Genomic DNA, 20,752 nt, shown 5'->3' with positions numbered 1-20,752 from the left:
TGTACTGGCCTGTCTCCTGGTAGCGCCTCCATGCTCTGGACACTACCCTGACAGACACAGCAAACCTTCTTGCCACAGCTCGCATTGATGTGCCATCCTGGATGAGCTGCACTACCTGAGCCACTTGTGTGGGTTGTAGACTCCGTCTCATTCTACCACTAGAGTGAAAGCACCGCCAGCATTCAAAAGTGACCAAAACACCAGCCAGGAAGCATAGGAACTGAGAAGTGGTCTGTGGTCACCACCTGCAGAACCACTCCTTTATTGGGGGGTCTTGCTAATTGCCTATAATTTCCACCTGTTGTCTATTCCATTTGCACAACAGCATGTGAAATTTATTGTCAATCAGTGTTACTTCTGAAGTGGACAGTTTGATTTCACAGAAGTGTGATTGACTTGGAGTTACATTGTGTTGTTTAAGTGTTCCCTTTATTTTTTTGAGCAGTGTAATAGAAGGCCTGGACATTAACTTTAGAATGAATCTGCATAAAAGCAAAGAGTTGTGGGATATTTGAAAATTCATGTCCAGACCATCTAAATGACTGTATTTGGCTTCATTTCTTTGAAGCACTCCAGAACCCAGGTGATGCACTTCTAGCATTTCAGAGTAACATATCAACAATACTCTCCAAGTCACTCTGTTATTGAAATCACATTTCCCACATGGGAAAATGTACGAACTGTGACTAGAACGTGGCATTCAACTTCCCCGTCATAGTCACATGTATTTCCTTTTTTATTATATATATTTTACAATATGACAAATCCTTGGTGTCTTTTCTCCAGTATGCAGAGTTTGTGTGCTTTCCTTAGGTTTGAGGTGTGGATATGGTCTGTTCGGGGACTGATGTGTGAGCCTCTGTCTGTTCTGTAGGGCTTCTTGCTGCAGACTGATAGTGGTGTACTACAGGGTTAAGGTCAATTGCATCAATTCGGGAAGTGATCTGAAATCGAAAAATCATAATTGAAAACGATAAATAGCACTTCTCAGTTCTTAAACTGGGATTTAAATGTATCTCCTGAAGTGGCTAATAAATACCACTTCTCAATTCTTAAACTGGAATTTAAATTTATCCCCTGAATTGCCTGAATTAAAATGGAATTAATCCTAACCCTAGTAGGCTGTGTTTTGCCTGATTGATCACTTACCTGTCAATCTAAATGTCTTCTGTAGATGCCAGCCTGAACTTGAAGGGGATTGGCCGAGCCCTTATCCCTGAAATTATGGTGGACATACAAGGGGAGAGCTCTGCTGGTCATGAGCCCTCCCCCTATCCAACCCCACCCTTGGACCCTGAGATCCAATCAGAGAGCACCAGTCTGTGAAAGCGGGAGGGATCACTCCAACTGACATCACCAAAAAACATTCTGCCTCTGCCCAATTGGTCAATATGCTAGCCATTCATCCAATCGCCGTAGTCGCCGTAGTTACTCCATAATCCAAACTCAACACTGTTGGCACCCACCACCCAACACCCTCAACACCAACACCCTTCCATCCATAAACCATCAACAGTATTGGAACTGGACCACAGGATCACCCCATGTTCATTGAACCTTCGTTCTGCTAAACATGATAGGAAGTTGGCCTGCAGCTAGAGATGCCACTGTAGCTTTCTATTAAATCAACCAAGCCTGTACTGGGACTGGACAATATATATATATATAACCACTGAACTCCAATGCTGGTGAAGCTGTAATGTTATGACCCAGTACCTGGAAGCATCTGATGCAAATCTGAATATACTGTTTCATCTTTGGACCCATTGTACAATGTTGACATTGATTTGGGGCTGGGTGGGAGGCTAAGCTTGTAAACCTAAAAGCTCAGAACTTGTATGATGTAACTTTCCTCCCTGTGGTACATTGTATGGTGGTTGTAGGAATATTCTTTGAATGGAAATTGCTCATTTGTATGTCCTCAATGCATTACCTAAGATGGTCTACAAAACTGCAATTTTGCCCCATTTGAGAACTTTCTTTAATGGTTTTTAATGGTCCAAGTAATACAAATGTAATGCAGAAAGTGCTATTGATGAGCAAATACACATGGTGAGCCCAAAGAATCCTATACATTGCCATACTTGATTTGATGAGAGCTCTCAAGGACCAAAGATGCCAGTTGATGAATAAGTACATTTGGTGAGTGTGCTGCTTTGTGTTTGTAATATAAATGTTTTAATAGTTGCCAAGGACCAAATAAGTATCAATGAGGAGTGCAATTTAATTAACTGCATTCGTTTCACACTGTGTCTTCTCCACTCCCAATATTCACCCTGTTTCATTTGTTGTTGTTTTTAACCTTTCTTACCGCAATATACTATAGGACTGTGTTTTATTCAACAGAGCTGAATTCAAACAAAACAGTCACCCCTGCCAAAAATGTGTATACCAATCACAGATTTCCCCTTTAAAAGAAAAGTTATATAAGAAAAGAGATTGGATATTCCCTGCCACAGATTTCCCCTTTAAAAGAAAAGTTATATAAGAAAAGTGATTGGATATTCCCTGCCACAGATTTCCCCTTTAAAAGAAAAGTTATATAAGAAAAGTGATTGGATATTCCCTGCCACAGATTTCCCCTTTAAAAGAAAAGTTATATAAGAAAAGTGATTGGATATTCCCTGCCACAGATTTCCCCTTTAAAAGAAAAGTTATATAAGAAAAGAGATTGGATATTCCCTGCCACAGATTTCCCCTTTAAAAGAAAAGTTATATAAGAAAAGTGATTGGATATTCCCTGCCACAGATTTCCCCTTTAAAAGAAAAGTTATATAAGAAAAGTGATTGGATATTCCCTGCCACAGATTTCCCCTTTAAAAGAAAAGTTATATAAGAAAAGAGATTGGATATTCCCTGCCACAGATTTCCCCTTTAAAAGAAAAGTTATATAAGAAAAGTGATTGGATATTCCCTGCCACAGATTTCCCCTTTAAAAGAAAAGTTATATAAGAAAAGTGATTGGATATTCCCTGCCACAGATTTCCCCTTTAAAAGAAAAGTTATATAAGAAAAGTGATTGGATATTCCCTGCCACAGATTTCCCCTTTAAAATAAAAGTTATATAAGAAAAGTGATTGGATATTCCCTGCCACAGATTTCCCCTTTAAAAGAAAAGTTATATAAGAAAAGAGATTGGATATTCCCTGCCACAGATTTGTATTTTTAGAACTGATTTGTTTTGATATCCGTTTTGATTTAATTTAGCTCAGGAAATGGACAAGCAACAGAACAACATCCCAGGTTTTATTTTATTTTATGATTACTATTCAAATTTAGGATGTTATGTTGACAATCTTTAGTGGGTAACCTGGCTTCTCACTCTGCTTGTGATTATTGCCTTTTTTTTCACTACATTCGCATTGCTTGTTTTCTGCCCGTGTCTTTTCAACCTGAAAATGAACAAAGATTTTCGATAATGAGTGAATGGATTCTCCACTGTTTGTTCATATTAAAGGAAAATTGTTTTGGGTATTATTACTCTAAATAAACAAAACATGAATTAAAACAGTAATATTCCATGTTTATTCATGTCAGCTGAATACCGAATTTAGACTGTATATTCTAATCTAATGGAATGTCTACTCTTAGTAAGAACTATAATAAATGTAGCATATTGAGAGGCATCATGCCCATTTAAACACTGCCAATCAAAACTATACATTGCTGCCATATAGTAAAGATACAAACTGGCTGAAAGGAACTGGCATAAATAGAATAATATACCAGTTTCATCTGAGGACAAATGTTGACAGCTGTGCCATACAGGGTGCAACATGGATAGGAGATTTTCGATGTACCAATTCCACGGAATAGGGTTTATGAACTGGTACAAAAAACTACACTTGATTCAACACTTAGTTTTTCAATTTAAATTATTATATAAAATTCTTGCCACCAACAGAATACCATATATATGGGGCATACAACAATCTCAACTCTGTAGATTTTGTTGCGAAAAGACAGAATCGATAGATCATTTATTCTGGTATTGCCCCTATGTAGCTTGTTTCTGGTCACAGGTTCAGGAACGGTTAAAAATCACAACATGCACTTAAAATGAACCTTACAAATAGCAGTGTTGGGTAATTTGGAAAGCCTTAGTCAGTCAATAAATAATATAATACTCGTAGGAAAGGTTTTCATCTTTAGCTCACAATCTGTGCATAATATACGATTAGAAAAAAAATCACAGCACAATTGAAAAATATATGGCACATGGAAACCAAATGAGGGTGGTCTATGGTGATAGTTGGGATGGGCTGAGAGTGGCTGAGTGGTGGGATGGGCTGAGAGTGGCTGAGGGGTGGGATGGGCTGAGAGTGGCTGAGGGGTGGGATGGGCTGAGAGTGGCTGAGTGGTGGGATGGGCTGAGAGTGGCTGAGTGGTGGGATGGGCTGAGAGTGGCTGAGAGTGGCTGAGAGTGGCTGAGGGGTGGGATGGGCTGAGAGTGGCTGAGGGGTGGGATGGGCTGAGAGAGGCTGAGTGGTGGGATGGGCTGAGAGTGGCTGAGGGGTGGGATGGGCTGAGAGTGGCTGAGTGGTGGGATGGGCTGAGAGTGGCTGAGGGGTGGGATGGGCTGAGAGTGGCTGAGGGGTGGGATGGGCTGAGAGTGGCTGAGGGGTGGGATGGGCTGAGGGGTGGGATGGGCTGAGAGTGGCTGAGGGTGGGGATGGGCTGAGAGTGGCTGAGGTGTGAGATGGGCTGAGGGGTGGGATGGGCTGAGGGGTGGGATGGGCTGAGGGTTGGGATGGGCTGAGAGTAGCTGAGGGTTGGAATGGGCTGAGGGGTGGGATGGGCTGAGAGTGGCTGAGGGTTGGGCTGAGAGTGGCTGAGGGTTGGGCTGAGAGTGGCTGAGGGTTGGGCTGAGAGGGGCTGAGAGTGGCTGAGGGTTGGGCTGAGAGTGGCTGAGGGTTGGGATGGGCTGAGGGGTGGATGGGCTGAGAGTGGCTGAGGGTTGGGATGGGCTGAGGGGTGGGATGGGCTGAGAGTGGCTGAGGGTTGGGCTGAGAGTGGCTGAGGGTTGGGCTGAGAGTGGCTGAGGGGTGGGATTAAAGAGTGCGTGGTAATGTATTATTGTTTTGTGACTGCTTTATATAAAATGTCAAATGTATGTGTATGTAACAAAAAATTCTGTAAAAACTAAATGAAGATATTTGTCCTCTGAAGAGGGGGGGGTGGAGGGGTTAAAAAAACCTATACATTGCTATTGTACAATAATAAATAACAGCCTGTGCTGTGACACTTCAGCAGCTCTCCGATGATGCTGCAGCAATGGCAGCACCACCTGTCCCTTCCAATATCATTGGCTGTTGAGAATTCCTCACTAGGCCCAGTAGCCAATGATAAAGACGGCGATGGAGAGGCAGATGATGAGGTTGGCGTCGACCACCTGGCTAAGGCATGGGTCCTCTTCCAGAGAGCTAGCGGGGTCGAGAAGAAGAGGGGGTTGTGGGGCGCTGTCACCCTCCTTTTGCCTCTCCATCCCACAAAGCCAGTAGAGGGCGGCCTTCAGCCTGGACTGGCTCCTCACACTGGCTTCTGAGGAGACTGGGGTGAGAGAAGTGTGGGTATATGCGTATGAGCAGTGTTTGACTTGGACTGGAACACACCTGTACTGGCACCTCAGTTATGAGTACCGGCATCTTATAGAATATTGCTGTTTTAAAAATATTCCTGCACCTAAATATAAACAGTACTGGCACCCAAAATGAGTGCTGGCACCTATTTCAGTCCACTTCAAGCACTGGGATTGTGAGTATTGTATGAATCATGGTCCTTAGTATTGTTGAAGCAACTTACCAGTTTTAACCTACTGCTACCTAAAAAGGGACAACACTACCCACCTTTCCTCTGAAGGTGTGTCTCTCCGTTAGCCTTCTCCTGCTCTCTGTCTTCTATCTCCTGCTCTGCACTCTCCTCGGTCTCTGTAGCACTAGTCACAGTCTCTACTGTCTCTAAAGCTCCACTGCTCTTCTCCACCTTATCAAATCTGGTGAACCAGGTGAGGCGGCTGATCTGTTCCGTAGCAACAACAACGCAGACACAGCAACGGTTAGTGATAGGCCATACATTTATTACACTGTCTATCTCAAGTTTATATTTGATTTAGACAGTACTGTAGATGCAAATTCTTAATTTATCACAGTGTCGTTGAAATCAATAGGTTGATTTGTTCAAATACACAATTGCCATCACAATCACTATCAAGATACTGTATTTGAGCTCTGGTTTAGTAGCACTCCCCAGCCTCCCCTCACCTGCTCTGGGCTGGGTTTCTCCGTGGCCAGGCTGACCCCCACCACCACCACCAGGGTGAGCAGAGACAGCATGGTGGAGAAGTAGAGGTAGTGGACATGTTTCACCACATCAGGCCTGCTGTCCTCCTGGTAACACAGTGGTGAGGGATAGATAAAGTCTAGGGCCATCCTCATACCGCCCACCAGTAGGCCCAGGAACAGGCCCCAGAAAGCCCCCTGCAGAACACAAAGGAGGGACATTTCATCTCTACATCATCTTTCAATACATCTGACTTTTACTGCAATCTGATTGCAAATTGAGTAGCATTTAATTCCTGTAGGTGAAAAACCAAGTACAGCCTATTTTCAGATGCAAACACTTACCTTCACTACAGACACCTTCACTACACACACCTTCACTACAGACACTTTCACTACACACACCTTCACTTCACACACCTTCACTACAGACACCTTCACTACACACACCTTCACTACAGACACCTTCACTACACACACCTTCACTACAGACACCTTCACTACAGACACTTTCACTACACACACTTTCACTTCACACACCTTCACTACAGACACTTTCACTACAGACACCTTCACTTCATACACCTTCACTTCATACACCTTCACTAGACACCTTCACTTCACACACCTTCACTACACACACCTTCACTAGACACACCTTCACTAGACACACCTTCACTACAGTCACCTTCACTACACATACAGTACCAAAAGTTTGGACACACCTACTCATTCAAGGGTTTTTCTTCCTTTGTACTATTTTTTACATTGTAGAATAATAGTGAAGACATAAACTATGAAATAACACATTGAATCGTGTAGTAACCAAAAAAGTTAAACAAGTCAAAATATATTTTAGATTTTAGATTCTTCAAAGTAGCCACCCTTTGCCTTGATGACAGCTTTGCACACTCTTGGCATTCTCTCAATCAGCTTCATGAGGTAGTCACCTGGAATGCATTTCAATTAACAGGTGTGCCTTGTTAAGTTAATTTGTGGAATTTCTTTCCTTAATGCGTTTGAGCCAATCAGTTGTGTTGTGACAAGGTAGGGGTGGTATACAGAAGATAGCCCTATTTGGTAAAAGACCAAGTCCATATTATGGCAAGAACAGCTCAAATAAGCAAAGAGAAACGACAGTCCATCATTACATTAAGGCATGAAGGTCAGTCAATACGGAACTCTGCAGTCGCAAAAACCATCCAGCTCTAAGATGAAACTGTCTCTCATGAGGACCGACAAAGGAAAGGAAGACCCAGAATTAACTCTGCTGCAGAGGATAAGTTCATTAGTTACCAGCCTCAGAAATTGCAGCCCAAATAAATGCTTCACAGAGTTCAAATAACAGACAGATCTCAACATCAACTGTTCAGAGGAGACTGTGTGAATCAGGCCTTCATGGTCGAATTGCTGCAAAGAAACCAGTACTAAAGTACACCAATAATAAGAAGAGACTTGCTTGGGCAAAGAAACATTCGACCATGGAAATGTGTCCTTTGGTTTGAGTCCAAATGTTAGATTTTTGGTTCCATTTTTGGTGTCTTTGTGAGAGGCAGATTAGTGAACGGATGCTCTCCGCATGTGTGGTTCCCATTGTGAAGCATGGAGGAGGAGGTGTGATGGTGTGGGGGTGCTTTGCTGGTGACACTGTCAGTGATTTATTTAGAATTCAAGGCACACTTAACCAGCATGGCTACCATAATTTGTTTTTCAACAGGACAATGACCCAACACACCTCCCGGCTTTGTAAAGGCTATTTGACCGAGAAGGAGAGTGATGGAGTGCGGCATCATATGACCTGGCCTCCACAATCACCCGACCTCACCCCAATTGAGATTGTTTGGGAAGATTTGGACCCAAGCAGCCAACAAGTGCTTAGCATATGTGGGAATCTCAAATATAAAATAGATTTGGATTTGTTTAACACTTTTTTGGTTACGACATGATTCCGTATGTGTTATTTCATAGTTTTGATGTCTTCACTATCATTCTACAATATTGAAATAAAGAAAGAAAACCCCTTGAATGAGTAGTTTGTGTCCAAACCTTTGACTAGTACTGTACCTTCACTACAGACATGTTCACTACACACAATTTCACTACACAAAACTTCACTACAGACACCTTCACTACACACTATTTCACTACATAAAACTTCACTACAGACAGCTTCACTCCACATACTTTCACTATACAAACCTCCACTACAAATAATTTCACTACACACATTTTCACTACACACACTTTCACTACACAAATTCACTACACACTGCATATACCTTCACTGCACATACTTTCACTGCACATACTTCCACTACAAATACCTTCACTACACACATTTTCACCAGACACCTTCACTACAAACCTTTACTATAGATCATTTCACTACAGACACCTTCACTACAGACACCTTCACTACCTCACATACTGTACTCTGTATTCTCCCCCCCAACACACACACAAGCACACCTTCTCATTGGTCCTCTTCCAGAAGCATCCAGTCAGGAAGACGATGGAAACAGGGGGCTGGAGATAGGTACTGATGGACTGGATGTAGATGAACAGCTGTCCTCCCTGACTGGCCTGGACCACAGGGATCCAGAGCACTGACACCACCACCAGAACCAGCACAAACATCCTGAGGAGGATAGTGTATGTGTACCTTCCCACGAGCATGAGTATGTGTATGCATGAGTATGTGTATGCATGAGTATGAGTGCATGTGTATGTATACCTTCCCACGAGCATGAGTTCCCACTCGGTTGCTCGGGGCCGGACATGCCTCCACAGGTCCATGGTGAAGATGGTGCTGGAGCTGTTGAAGATGGAGGTGAGGGAGGACATGAGAGCAGCAATCATCACCGCCATCATCAGACCACGCAGACCTGGAGAGCAAGAGAGAGAGAGACAGGAGTATGGAGAGTGCACACAGAGAGAGACAGGAGTATGGAGAGTACACAGAGAGAGAGAGGGAGAGAGACAGGAGTATGGAGAGTGCACACAGAGAGAGACAGGAGTATGGAGAGTGCACACAGAGAGAGACAGGAGTATGGAGAGTACAGAGAGAGAGAGAGAGAGAGACAGGAGTATGGAGAGTGCACACAGAGAGAGACAGGAGTATGGAGAGTACAGAGAGAGAGAGAGACAGGAGTATGGAGAGTACACTGAGGGAGAGAGACAGGAGTATGGAGAGTACACAGAGGGAGAGAGACAGGAGTATGGAGAGTACACTGAGAGAGAGAGAGAGAGAGAGAGAGAGAGAGAGAGAGAGACAGGAGTATGGAGAGTGCACAGAAAGAGAGAGACAGGAGTATGGAGAGTACACAGAAAGAGAAACAGGAGTATGGAGAGTACACAGAGAGAGAGAGAGAGAGAGAGAGAGAGAGAGAGAGAGAGAGACAGGAGTATGGAGAGTGCACACAGAGAGAGACAGGAGTATGGAGAGTACAGAGAGAGAGAGGGAGAGAGACAGGAGTATGGAGAGTGCACACAGAGAGAGACAGGAGTATGGAGAGTGCACACAGAGAGAGACAGGAGTATGGAGAGTACAGAGAGAGAGAGAGAGAGAGAGACAGGAGTATGGAGAGTGCACACAGAGAGAGACAGGAGTATGGAGAGTACAGAGAGAGAGAGAGACAGGAGTATGGAGAGTACACACAGAGAGAGACAGGAGTATGGAGAGTACACAGAGAGAGAGGGAGAGAGAGAGAGGAGTATGGAGAGTACACGAAGGGAGAGAGACAGGAGTATGGAGAGTACACAGAGGGAGAGAGACAGGAGTATGGAGAGTACACTGAGAGAGAGAGAGAGAGAGAGAGAGAGAGAGAGAGAGAGAGAGAGAGAGAGAGAGAGACAGGAGTATGGAGAGTGCACAGAAAGAGAGAGACAGGAGTATGGAGAGTACACAGAAAGAGAAACAGGAGTATGGAGAGTACACAGAGAGAGAGAGAGAGAGAGAGAGAGAGAGAGAGACAGGAGTATGGAGAGTGCACACAGAGAGAGACAGGAGTATGGAGAGTACAGAGAGAGAGAGAGACAAGAGTATGGAGAGTACACACAGAGAGAGACAGGAGTATGGAGAGTACACAGAGAGAGAGGGAGAGAGAGGAGTATGGAGACTACACTGAGGGAGAGAGACAGGAGTATGGGGCGTACACTGAGGGAGAGAGAGATACAGGAGTATGGAGAGTACACACAGAGAGAGACAGGAGTATGGAGAGTACACAGAGAGAGAGGGAGAGAGAGACAGGAGTATGGAGAGTACACAGAGGGAGAGAGACAGGAGTATGGAGATTACACAGAGGGAGAGAGAGACAGGAGTATGGAGAGTACACAGAGAGAGACAGGAGTATGGGGAGTACAGAGAGAGAGAGAGACAGGAGTATGGAGAGTACACAGAGAGAGAGAGAGAGGAGTATGGAGAGTACAGAGAGACAGAAGTATGGAGAGTACAGAGAGAGAGACAGGAGTATGGAGAGTACACAGAGAGAGAGAGAGAGAGAGACAGAAGTATGGAGAGTACAGAGAGACAGGAGTATGGAGAGTACACAGAGAGAGAGAGAGAGGGAGAGGAGTATGGAGAGTACAGAGAGAGACAGGAGTATGGAGAGTACACAGAGAGAGAGAGAGAGAGAGAGAGACAGGAGTATGGAGAGTACAGAGAGAAAGACAGAAGTATGGAGTATGGAGAGTACAGAGAGAAAGACAGAAGTATGGAGAGTACAGAGCGAGACAGGAGTATGAAGAGTACAGAGCGAGACAGGAGTATGAAGAGTACACAGTAAGAGAAAATGGGAGAGAGAGAGAGAGAGAGAGGAGTATGGAGAGTACAGAGAGAAAGACAGAAGTACGGAGAGCACAGAGAGAGACAGGAGTATGGAGAGTACAGAGAGAGACAGGAGTATGGAGAGTACAGAGAGAAAGACAGAAGTATGGAGAGTACAGAGCGAGACAGGAGTATGAAGAGTACACAGAGAGAGAGAAAATGGGAGAGAGAGTGAAAGAGGGAGAATGTACATGTGTGTATGACATTGTTACATTTTATTTTCCTGTCAAATCATCAGTTGGCAACACATCCCTTATGGGATTAATTGACACAAACAAATATTACAATAATTCACTGTGATAATTCACTGATAATTCACTGTGATAATTCACTGTGATAATTCACTGATAATTCACTGTGATAATTCACTGATAATTCACTGTGATAATTCACTGTGATAATTCACTGATAATTGTTCTCTTCCATTGTTCTCTGCAGTACGCATCGCATGAAGTGTATATGTGTATATTTGAAAGAGACAGAAGCCCTGTTTATACCTGCCTCTAACATGTGTCCTTATATTGTTTGTTTACACTTATAAGATCTGACTACAATCAGATCTCAATGTAACTTTTAATCAGGCTGTGTCACAACCGGCCGTGACCGGGAGTCCCATAGGGCGGTGTACGATTGTCCAGCGTCGTTAGGGGAGGGTTTGGGTGGGGGGCTTTACTTAGTTCATCGCGCTCTAGCGACTCCTTGTGGCGGGCCGGGCGCCTGCAGGCTGACCTCGGTCTTCAGTTGAACAGTATCTCCTCCGACACATTGGTGCGGCTGGCTTCTGGGTTAAGCTGGCAGGTGTTAAGAAGCGTGGTTTGGCGGGTCATGTTTAGGAGGACACATGACTCGACCTTCGCCTCTCCGGAGCCCCAAGGGGAGCTGCAGCGATGAGACAAGATCGTAATTGGATAAGATGAAAAGGGGGATAAAATACAAAAAACACAGAAGCAGGTCTAGAGAGTGGAAGAAACACACAGCAGGTAAACCGCGGGGTGTTGGGTTGAGCGTGCAGAGAGTGACAGAGAGACGGGGAGACTTTAGTCCACAAAAACAACTTTACTAAGACAGAAAATAAATAGAACAAAGAAAATCACTTCGGTTTGGCTTGTTCCTTCTTCTCTACTGTGGCTTGGTGTCGGTCTCTCCCCCTTCTCCCCCGCGGTGTGCCCCCGGGCTCCTTTTATTTGGCCTCCACGGCTGGTTGGCACTTTCCTCTAATTACCTCCACTTTGAGCTGTCTGTGTCGGGGTGCACAGCTCCCTTATCCCCAGCAGAGGGAGCCAACGTCGTCTCACCACCTCCCCTCTATTACCATCCCCCGGGGTAGACCTCCTGGGATACCACAAGGTGTTTGTGTGTACAGGAAGTGACAAAGACAGATGGAGATATACAACATGTTACAGAGAGAAGAAAAGTTCCTCACCTGAGGGCAGTAGCTTCATGACCAGTTTGGCGTAGGCGATGTCTGAACAGCCCACTGGGTTCCCACACACCTCAGTACACACCTCAGGGTCACCACACGCCACCTCGTCTAGACGCAACAACAACGCTGCTGTAAATATACTGTCTCTCCTTTGTTTGATAGTGGTATCAGCAGGTTTTACCTAGGTACAGTATCCTCTCTAGAGTTACTGCCAAAGCCTTGCACTTAGGACATTGTACCTGGGTAGAGTATTCTGCTGATCATGCCGGGCAGGACCATCATGAAGAAGGGCAGGATCTTGAGGTAGGCAGCCAGCAGGGAGCCTCCTTTAGCATGGAGCAGGTTCTTAGCAGACAGGGAGCGCTGCACTATCACCTGGATACAACACAACACAGAATCAGTGACTGGAACTGTTGACAGAGCAGCTGAATGTGGCTCCCAAGTGTATAGAGCACTTAACCAATCCATCTGTTTTATTATTAAGGTGAATCAAAACTCTCCTGTCAGTGATGCAACAATGCCAATACGGTGATTTACAGTTCAAGTTAGATGGTGTTCTAAAGCCTAGTGTTTCCATTCCCCTTTAAGGTGTATCAATTCTGATACCTCAGATCTTCTCCTCTTGGCCATCTAGTGACTGTCCCTAAGCAGTGTCACTGTTACCTGATCTGAGCACCAGTACCACATGGAGGGTATGGACATGCCCAGGAGGATGCCCGGCCAGGGCAGGTCAGAGGTCACAGGGTCACGGAACAGGTGGAAGGCGTCGTCCCGGGGGATGCCACATGTGGTGTTAGGGACACGGACAGAGGGGATGGCCGTAGCATACCCCTCTAGGAGGGCGTTCCAGCCCCCCACCTCAGCGAAACCTCCACAGGAGTAGGGCAGAGTTAGACAGTTAGGCAAACTGTACTGCACTGCCCTGTACTGTACTGTACTGCCCTGTACTGTACTGTACTCCCCTGTACTGTACTGTACTGCCCTATACTGCCCTGTACTGTACTGCCCTGTACTGTACTGTACTTAACTGTACTGTACTGTACTGTACTGCACTGTACTGCCCTGTACTGTACTGCCCTGTACTGTACTCCCCTGTACTGTACTGCCCTGTACTGTACTCCCCTGTACTGCTCTGTACTGTACTGTACTGCCCTGTACTGTACTCCCCTGTACTGCCCTGTAATGTACTGTAGAAATATAAATATATATATAATATAAATATAGATTTAAAAATAATTTAAATCAATGAATACTGCCCTGTACTGTACTGCCCTGTACTGCCCTGTACTGTACTGTACTGCCCTGCACTGTACTGTACTGTACTGCCCTGTACTGTACTGTAATGCCCTGTACTGTACTGTAATACCCTGTACTGCCCTGTACTGTACTGTACTGCCCTGTACTGTACTGTAATGCCCTGTACTGCCCTGTACTGTAATGCCCTGTACTGTACTGTACTGTAATGCCCTGTACTACCCTGTACTGTACTGTACTGCCCTGTACTGCCCTGTACTGCCCTGTACTGTACTGTAATGCCCTGTACTGCCCTGTACTGTACTGTAATGCCCGGTACTGCCCTGTACTGTACTGCCTTGTACTGCCCTGTACTGCCCTGTACTGTACTGTACTGCCCTGTACTGTACTGTACTGCCCTGTACTGCCCTGTACTGTACTGTAATGCCCTGTACTGCCCTGTACTGCCCTGTACTGTACTGCCCTGTACTGTACTGCCCTGTACTGTACTGCCCTGTACTGTACTATACAGAGTGTAAACTATACAGAGAGTGAAAAACATGAAAATCTATAACTGAGGAAATCTAAAATCTAGTTGGAACGTTTTTCTGATTAAAGACAAAGTATTTATCTTTGAATCATACACTGAGTATAAAAAACATTAGGGACACCTGCTCTTTCCATGACATAGTCTAACCACGTGACAGCTATGATCCATTATTGATGGCACTTAAATCCACCTCAATCAGTGTAGATGGTAGTAGGTGTCAGGCACACTGCTTTGTGTCAAGAACTGCAACGCTGCTGGGTTTTTCACGCTCAACAGTTTCCCGTGTGTATCAAGAATGGTCCACTACCCAAAGGACATCCAGACAACTTGACACAACTGTGTGCAGCATTGGAGTCAACATGGGCCAGCATCCCTGTGGAAAGCTTTCAACACCTTGTAGAGTCCATACCCCAACGAATTGAGGCTGTTCTAAGGCAACTCAATATTAGGGAGGTGTTCCTAATGTTTTGTAAACTCAGTGTATACAGTACCCACCGATCAACACAGCACCAAAGCAGAGACTTACTGAAGCCCATGAGGGTGAGTGCTCCTATCAACATGATGCCAGTCTGGGCAGCGTCTGTGTACATGACAGCAGCCAGACCACCTGAAACAACACAGCACAACACTGAACCAGGCTGTATGTTTGAACTGGTAGACTTTAGGAAAAATATGATTGTTTTGGAAGAGAGTGAAAGAGAGAAAGGGACATAGAGAGAGAAAATGAGTGAGAGAGTGAGATAGAGAGACAGAAAGAGAGACACAGAGAGAGACAGAGTGAGAGAGAGAGAGACAGAGAGAGAGAGAAAGAGTGAGAGAGTGAGTGAGAGAGACAGAGAGAGAGACTTTAACTATTTGTACATTGTTACAACACTGTATATATATGTATATAATATGACATTTGTAATGTCTTTATCGTTTTGAAACTTCTGTATGTGTAATGTTTACTGTTAATTTGTATTGTTTATTTCACTTTTGTATATTATCTACCTCACTTGCTTTGGCAATGTTAACACATGTTTCCCATGCCAATAAAGCCCCTTGAATTGAATTGAATTGAATTGAGAGAGAAAGAGAGAGAGAGAGAGAGAGACAGAGTGAGAGACAGTGAGAGAGAGAGACAGAGAGAGAGAATAGCAGGGTACCTGTTACAGTGTAGAGAGCAGTGATGAGCAGAAGCACCACCACAGCTACATAGATGTTCCATTGCAGGGCCTGTTGAATAAACACTGCCCCAGCATACATATCCACCTGCACACACACACACACACACACGCACACACGCACGCATGCACGCATGACGCACACACAGCAGCGGAGCAAGCGGTCTCAATTCATTCAATAGATTCACGTCCAAAACAATGTTGTATTGAGAAAGTAAATAGCTGATGAGATACATAGAAGTGTTTTGACTTTACTTACCGATATCTTTGTGAAGATGTAAATGAATAAATACAAAATAGCTATGAATAATTGTATTCGCTTCCCCCCGAATCGCTTCTGCAAGTATTCAGGCATGGTTGTCACCTGCATGTTAGGGATACAGGGAAACAGACAGAACATGAATGATTGAACAAGTTATCACCACTGTGATCTAAAGTATCTCAGTACACAGAGAGGGAAGTGTTGTGTCTCAGTACACAGAGAGGGAAGTGTTGTGTCTCAGTACACAGAGAGGGAAGTGTTGTGTCTCAGTACACAGAGAGGGAAGTGTTGTCTCAGTACACAGAGAGGGAAGTGTTGTGTCTCAGTAAACAGAGAGGGAAGTGTTGTGTCTCAGTACACAGAGAGGAAAGTGTTGTGTCTCAGTACACAGAGAGGGAAGTGTTGTGTCAGTACACAGAGAGGGAAGTGTTGTGTCTCAGTACACAGAGAGGGAAGTGTTGTGTCAGTACACAGAGAGGAAAGTGTTGTGTCTCAGTACACAAGAGAGGAAATTGTTGTGTCAGTACACAGAGAGGGGAGTGTTGTGTCAGTACACAGAGAGGGAAGTGTTGTGTCTCAGTACACAGAGAGGAAAGTGTTGTGTCAGTACACAGCGAGGGAAGTGTTGTGTCTCAGTACACAGAGAGGAAAGTGTCGTGTCTCAGTACACAGAGAGGGAAGTGTTGTGTCTCAGTAAACAGAGAGGGAAGTGTTGTGTCTCAGTACACAGAGAGGGAAGTGTTGTGTCTCAGTACACAGAGAGGAAAGTGTCGTGTCTCATTAAACAGAGAGGAATATTCAATAAAATCTTCTCACCTGTAATGGTGTAATTTGAGCGCTGAAATACTTGGCTCGATGTTGCATATAATTTCAGTAGGCCTACTTGTGGGTTTGTGATATTTCAGCAGTACAGACAGTGGACTGATAGAAAGGTGTGTGTTGACCTCTCACCCCGGAAGCGATATAGATGGGCAGGAAAAGCCAACCCAAGAGCAGCACCATCAGCATCCCCTGCCAACCAGAGACATCGATACTTGTGATTTATGCAAAGCTTAGTATGAAAAAAGTAATATTTTTAAGTTTGCATTAAACCATATGCCCTATCAAAAATCATGTGCAGATGTAGGGTCTTAATTATTCCTGTAGCAACAGGAAATGTGAATTATTGTGTGGATTGTATGTAATTAATAAACATTTATGTAGAGGTTGATACATTTGTCGTGATGGAAAAATCAAGTCTGAAATTTCTAAGTGGAAATTCCAAACTTCAGAAGCCTTTTAAACCTAAATTGCCTGCATTGCAGGAACGTTCTCCAGCAACAGGGTGAGCAAATTAAGATCCTGCATCTGTAATAGAGATGCACATCCAGTTTATAATTAATTATAATGTCCAAATGTATGGTCTTACGTTCCACTCATATGCCACAGCACTGATGCCCGCTGCAGCTCCTGAGCCTGCCAGGCCCATGAAGTGGCCGCTACCCACATTACTGGCAAACAGAGAGGTGCCCACCTGCAGAGAGAGAGTGTCAGAGAGATAAAGAGAGAGAGAATGTGTGAGTGACAATACAACAATGTCTGACCTTAAGCCAACCCCATTGTAAAGTATTCATATCTCCCCATATAAAATCTCAGTTCCCCCCCAATAACATTACAAGGACTGCTTTGTTTCTCCATCTGGTTTGGTCCTTGACTATTCAGAACAAGAGGAATAAATCAACACTGGTTCCTCTTGGCATCAAACATCTGGAATCCATTCAACATACTGAGTGGATGTCATTTGTGTGTCGTTTCCATAGCAACATCTCTGTTTCTTTTCACTCACCGGCCACCAGGACATGCTCTTTCCTGCCAGGAAGTATCCATCCACCGTGCTCCGCTTGGTTTTCCACATGGACTGGAAGGGAAGGACTGACTGTTACACACATTCTCTATTCAGACTTTAATGTGTGCTGAAGGAGAGTGCTGAATTAGTGTACTGAAGGAGTGTACTGAATTAGTGTACTGAAGGAGTGTGCTGAATTAGTGTACTGAAGGAGTGTGCTGAATTAGTGTACTGAAGGAGTGTGCTGAATTAGTGTACTGAAGGAGTGTACTGAATTAGTGTGCTGAAGTAGTGTGCTGAATTAGTGTGCTGAAGGTGTGTACTGAATTAGTGTACTGAAGTAGTGTACTGAATTAGTGTGCTGAAGGAGTGTGCTGAATTAGTGTACTGAAGGAGTGTGCTGAGTTAGTGTGCTGAAGGTGTGTACTGAATTAGTGTACTGAAGTAGTGTACTGAATTAGTGTGCTGAAGTAGTGTACTGAATTAGTGTGCTGAAGGAGTGTGCTGAATTAGTGTACTGAAGGAGTGTACTGAATTAGTGTACTGAAGTAGTGTACTGAATTAGTGTGCTGAAGGAGTGTGCTGAATTAGTGTACTGAAGGAGTGTGCTGAATTAGTGTGCTGAAGGTGTGTACTGAATTAGTGTACTGAAGTAGTGTACTGAATTAGTGTGCTGAAGTAGTGTACTGAATTAGTGTGCTGAAGGAGTGTGCTGAATTAGTGTACTGAAGGAGTGTGCTGAATTAGTGTACTGAAGGAGTGTGCTGAATTAGTGTGCTGAAGGAGTAAAGGAGAGTGCTGAAGAAGTGTACTGAAGTAGAACAACTCTACTTTGAGATTGAGATGCAAGAATATACTGTAGAGCAACAACCAAACAAATCCCAATAGAGCACATGACATGTTTCAGTCAATCTCACCAGAGCTACTGATGTGTCTGGAATAAATCAAATCATTTAGAAATGGAATCCTAATCCCTATATAGTGCACTACTTTTGGCCAGCTACATAGGAATAGGGTTTCATTTTGGATGCCATTAGGGTGCCTTTTCCCAAATTTGCTCCTACTTACCCAGAGGCCCACAGCCAGTACAAGGAGGAAGTAGACAACGAGCACCACAATGTCTATGGTGACCAGGGTGGGTACACCTAAACCTGGGGATTGGGAGGGGGGCACGGTGGTCCCCTGAGTGGTAGCCATACTTGGGTCAAAGGTCACTGGAATTCTCAGGGAGTGATTGCGTATTCTGCTGGTGAGGGAAATGTAGTCATTGTTGATTCTAATCACAATAGAGCCTCCAAACACTCGATTCACTAGATTCACAGAATTACCTTATTTACATAAGTATACAGACCCTTTGCTATGAGACTCGAAATTGAGCTCAGGTGCATCCTGCATCCATCGATCATCTTTGAGATGTTTCTACAACTTGATTGGAGTACACCTGTGGTCAATTCAATTGATTGGACATGATTTGGAAAGACACACACCTGTCTATAAAAGGTCCCACAGTTGACAGTGCATGTCAGAGCAAAAACCAAGCCATAAGGTGGAAGGAATTGTCCTTAGAGCTCTGAGGCAGGATTGTGTCGAGGCACAGATCTGGGGAAGGGTAAAAAAACATTTCTGCAGCATTGAAGGTCCCCAAGAACACAGTGGCCTCCATCATTCTTAAATGAAAGAAGTTTGGAACCACCAAGACTCTTCCTAGAGCTGACCGCCCGGTCAAACTGAGCAATCGGGGGAGAAGGGCCTTGGTCAGGTGACCAAGAATCATAGCTTTCACCTTGATTCACCAAAAAGGACAACCATCTCTGCAGCACTCCACCAATCAGGCCTTTATGGTAGAGTGGCCAGGCGGAAGCCACTCCTCAGTAGAGTTTGCCAAAAGGCACCTGAAGGACTCTCAGACCATGAGAAACAAGATTCTCTGGTCTGATGAAACCAAGATTGAACTCTTTGGCCTGAATGCCAAGCGTCACATCTGGATGAAACCTGGCACCATCCCTACGGTGAAGCATGGGGATGGCAACATCATGCTGTGGTGATGTTTTTCAGTGGCAGGGACTGGGAGACTAGTCAGGATCGAGGGAAAGATGAACGGAGCAAAGTATAGAGATATCCTTGATGAAAACCTGCTCCAGAGCTCTCAGGACCTCAGCCTGGGGTAAAGGTTCACCTTCCAACAGGACAACCCTAAGCACAGAGCCAAGACAACACAGGACTGGCTACAGGACAAGTTTCTGAATGTCCTTGAGTGGCCCAGCCAGAGCTTGGACTTGAATCAGTTCAAACATCTCTGGGGAGACCTGAAAATAGCTGTGCAGGGACACTCCCCATCCAATCTGATAAAGCGTGAGAGGATTGGGAGGAACTGCCCAAATACAGGTGTACGAAGATTGTAGCTTCATACCTGAGAAGACTCGTTGCTGTAATCGCTGCCAAAAGTGCTTCAACAAAATACTGTGTAAAGGGTCTGAATACTTATGTAAATGTAATATTTCAGTTTATTTTATGTTGCAAAAAAAAAGTAAAACCTTTTTTTGCTTTGTCATTATGGGGTATTGTGTGTACATTGGTGAGAAAAAACATTTTAGAGTAAGTCAAGGGGTCTGAATACTTTCCGAAAGCATTGTACACATACATATACAGGTTTTACGCTATACTCACTGGACCCTGACCGGAGTTTATACATTATCCAGGTTTTACGCTATACTCACTGGACCCTGACCGGAGTTTATACATTATCTAGGTTTTACGCTATACTCACTGGATCCTGACCGGAGTTTATACATATACAGGTTTTACGCTATACTCACTGGACCATGGACTCTACAAGGTGTTGAAAGCGTTCCACAGGGATGCTGGCCCATGTTGACTCCAATGCTTCCCACACTGGAGTTTATACATTATCCAGGTTTTACGCTATACTCACTGGACCCTGACCGGAGTTTATACATTATCCAGATTTTACGCTATACTCACTGGACCCTGACCGGAGTTTATACATTATCCAGGTTTTACGCTATACTCACTGGACCCTGATTGGAGTTTATACATTATCCAGATTTTACGCTATACTCACTGGACCCTGACCAGAGTTTATACATTATCCAGATTTTACGCTATACTCACTGGACCCTGACCGGAGTTTATACATATACAGGTTTTACGCTATACTCACTGGACCCTTACT

At 44.4% G+C, this 20,752-nt stretch overlaps 2 protein-coding genes across 3 annotated transcripts in view; one reads left to right on the top strand and one right to left on the bottom strand.

Moving 5' to 3' along the window:
- Positions 1 to 2,827, top strand: part of LOC139402137 (rho GTPase-activating protein 17-like) — a 59,335-nt gene extending 56,508 nt beyond the window's left edge. The window contains exon 19 of one of the 2 annotated variants that reach the window (XM_071146218.1): positions 1,175 to 2,827. In XM_071146218.1, coding sequence (XP_071002319.1) covers positions 1,175 to 1,326 — 152 coding nt within the window. In that variant the 3' untranslated portion in view covers positions 1,327 to 2,827. The remainder of the gene's footprint in view (positions 1 to 1,174) is intronic. The other variant, XM_071146216.1, reaches the window with a different exon arrangement.
- A 2,499-nt stretch (positions 2,828 to 5,326) lies between these two features.
- LOC139402136 (sodium/myo-inositol cotransporter 2-like) lies at positions 5,327 to 18,969 on the bottom strand. The gene is made up of 16 exons (XM_071146215.1): positions 18,911 to 18,969; positions 18,628 to 18,802; positions 17,560 to 17,631; positions 17,143 to 17,247; positions 16,686 to 16,745; positions 15,732 to 15,836; positions 15,455 to 15,560; positions 14,836 to 14,916; positions 13,190 to 13,395; positions 12,766 to 12,901; positions 12,527 to 12,634; positions 9,013 to 9,163; positions 8,748 to 8,916; positions 6,261 to 6,476; positions 5,847 to 6,018; positions 5,327 to 5,550 (listed from the first exon to the last, which is right to left on the bottom strand). Exons 1-16 carry the CDS (start codon positions 18,952 to 18,954, stop codon positions 5,327 to 5,329), a joined length of 2,130 nt encoding a protein of 709 aa, XP_071002316.1. The 5' UTR covers positions 18,955 to 18,969.
- Positions 18,970 to 20,752: the final 1,783 nt, after the last annotated feature.

This window comes from Oncorhynchus clarkii, unplaced genomic scaffold (assembly GCF_045791955.1).
Source record: "Oncorhynchus clarkii lewisi isolate Uvic-CL-2024 unplaced genomic scaffold, UVic_Ocla_1.0 unplaced_contig_705_pilon_pilon, whole genome shotgun sequence".
NCBI lineage: Eukaryota > Metazoa > Chordata > Actinopteri > Salmoniformes > Salmonidae > Oncorhynchus > Oncorhynchus clarkii.
The sequence above is the reverse complement of the archived record's forward strand: the minus strand, read 5'-3'. Positions and strand labels throughout refer to the sequence as shown.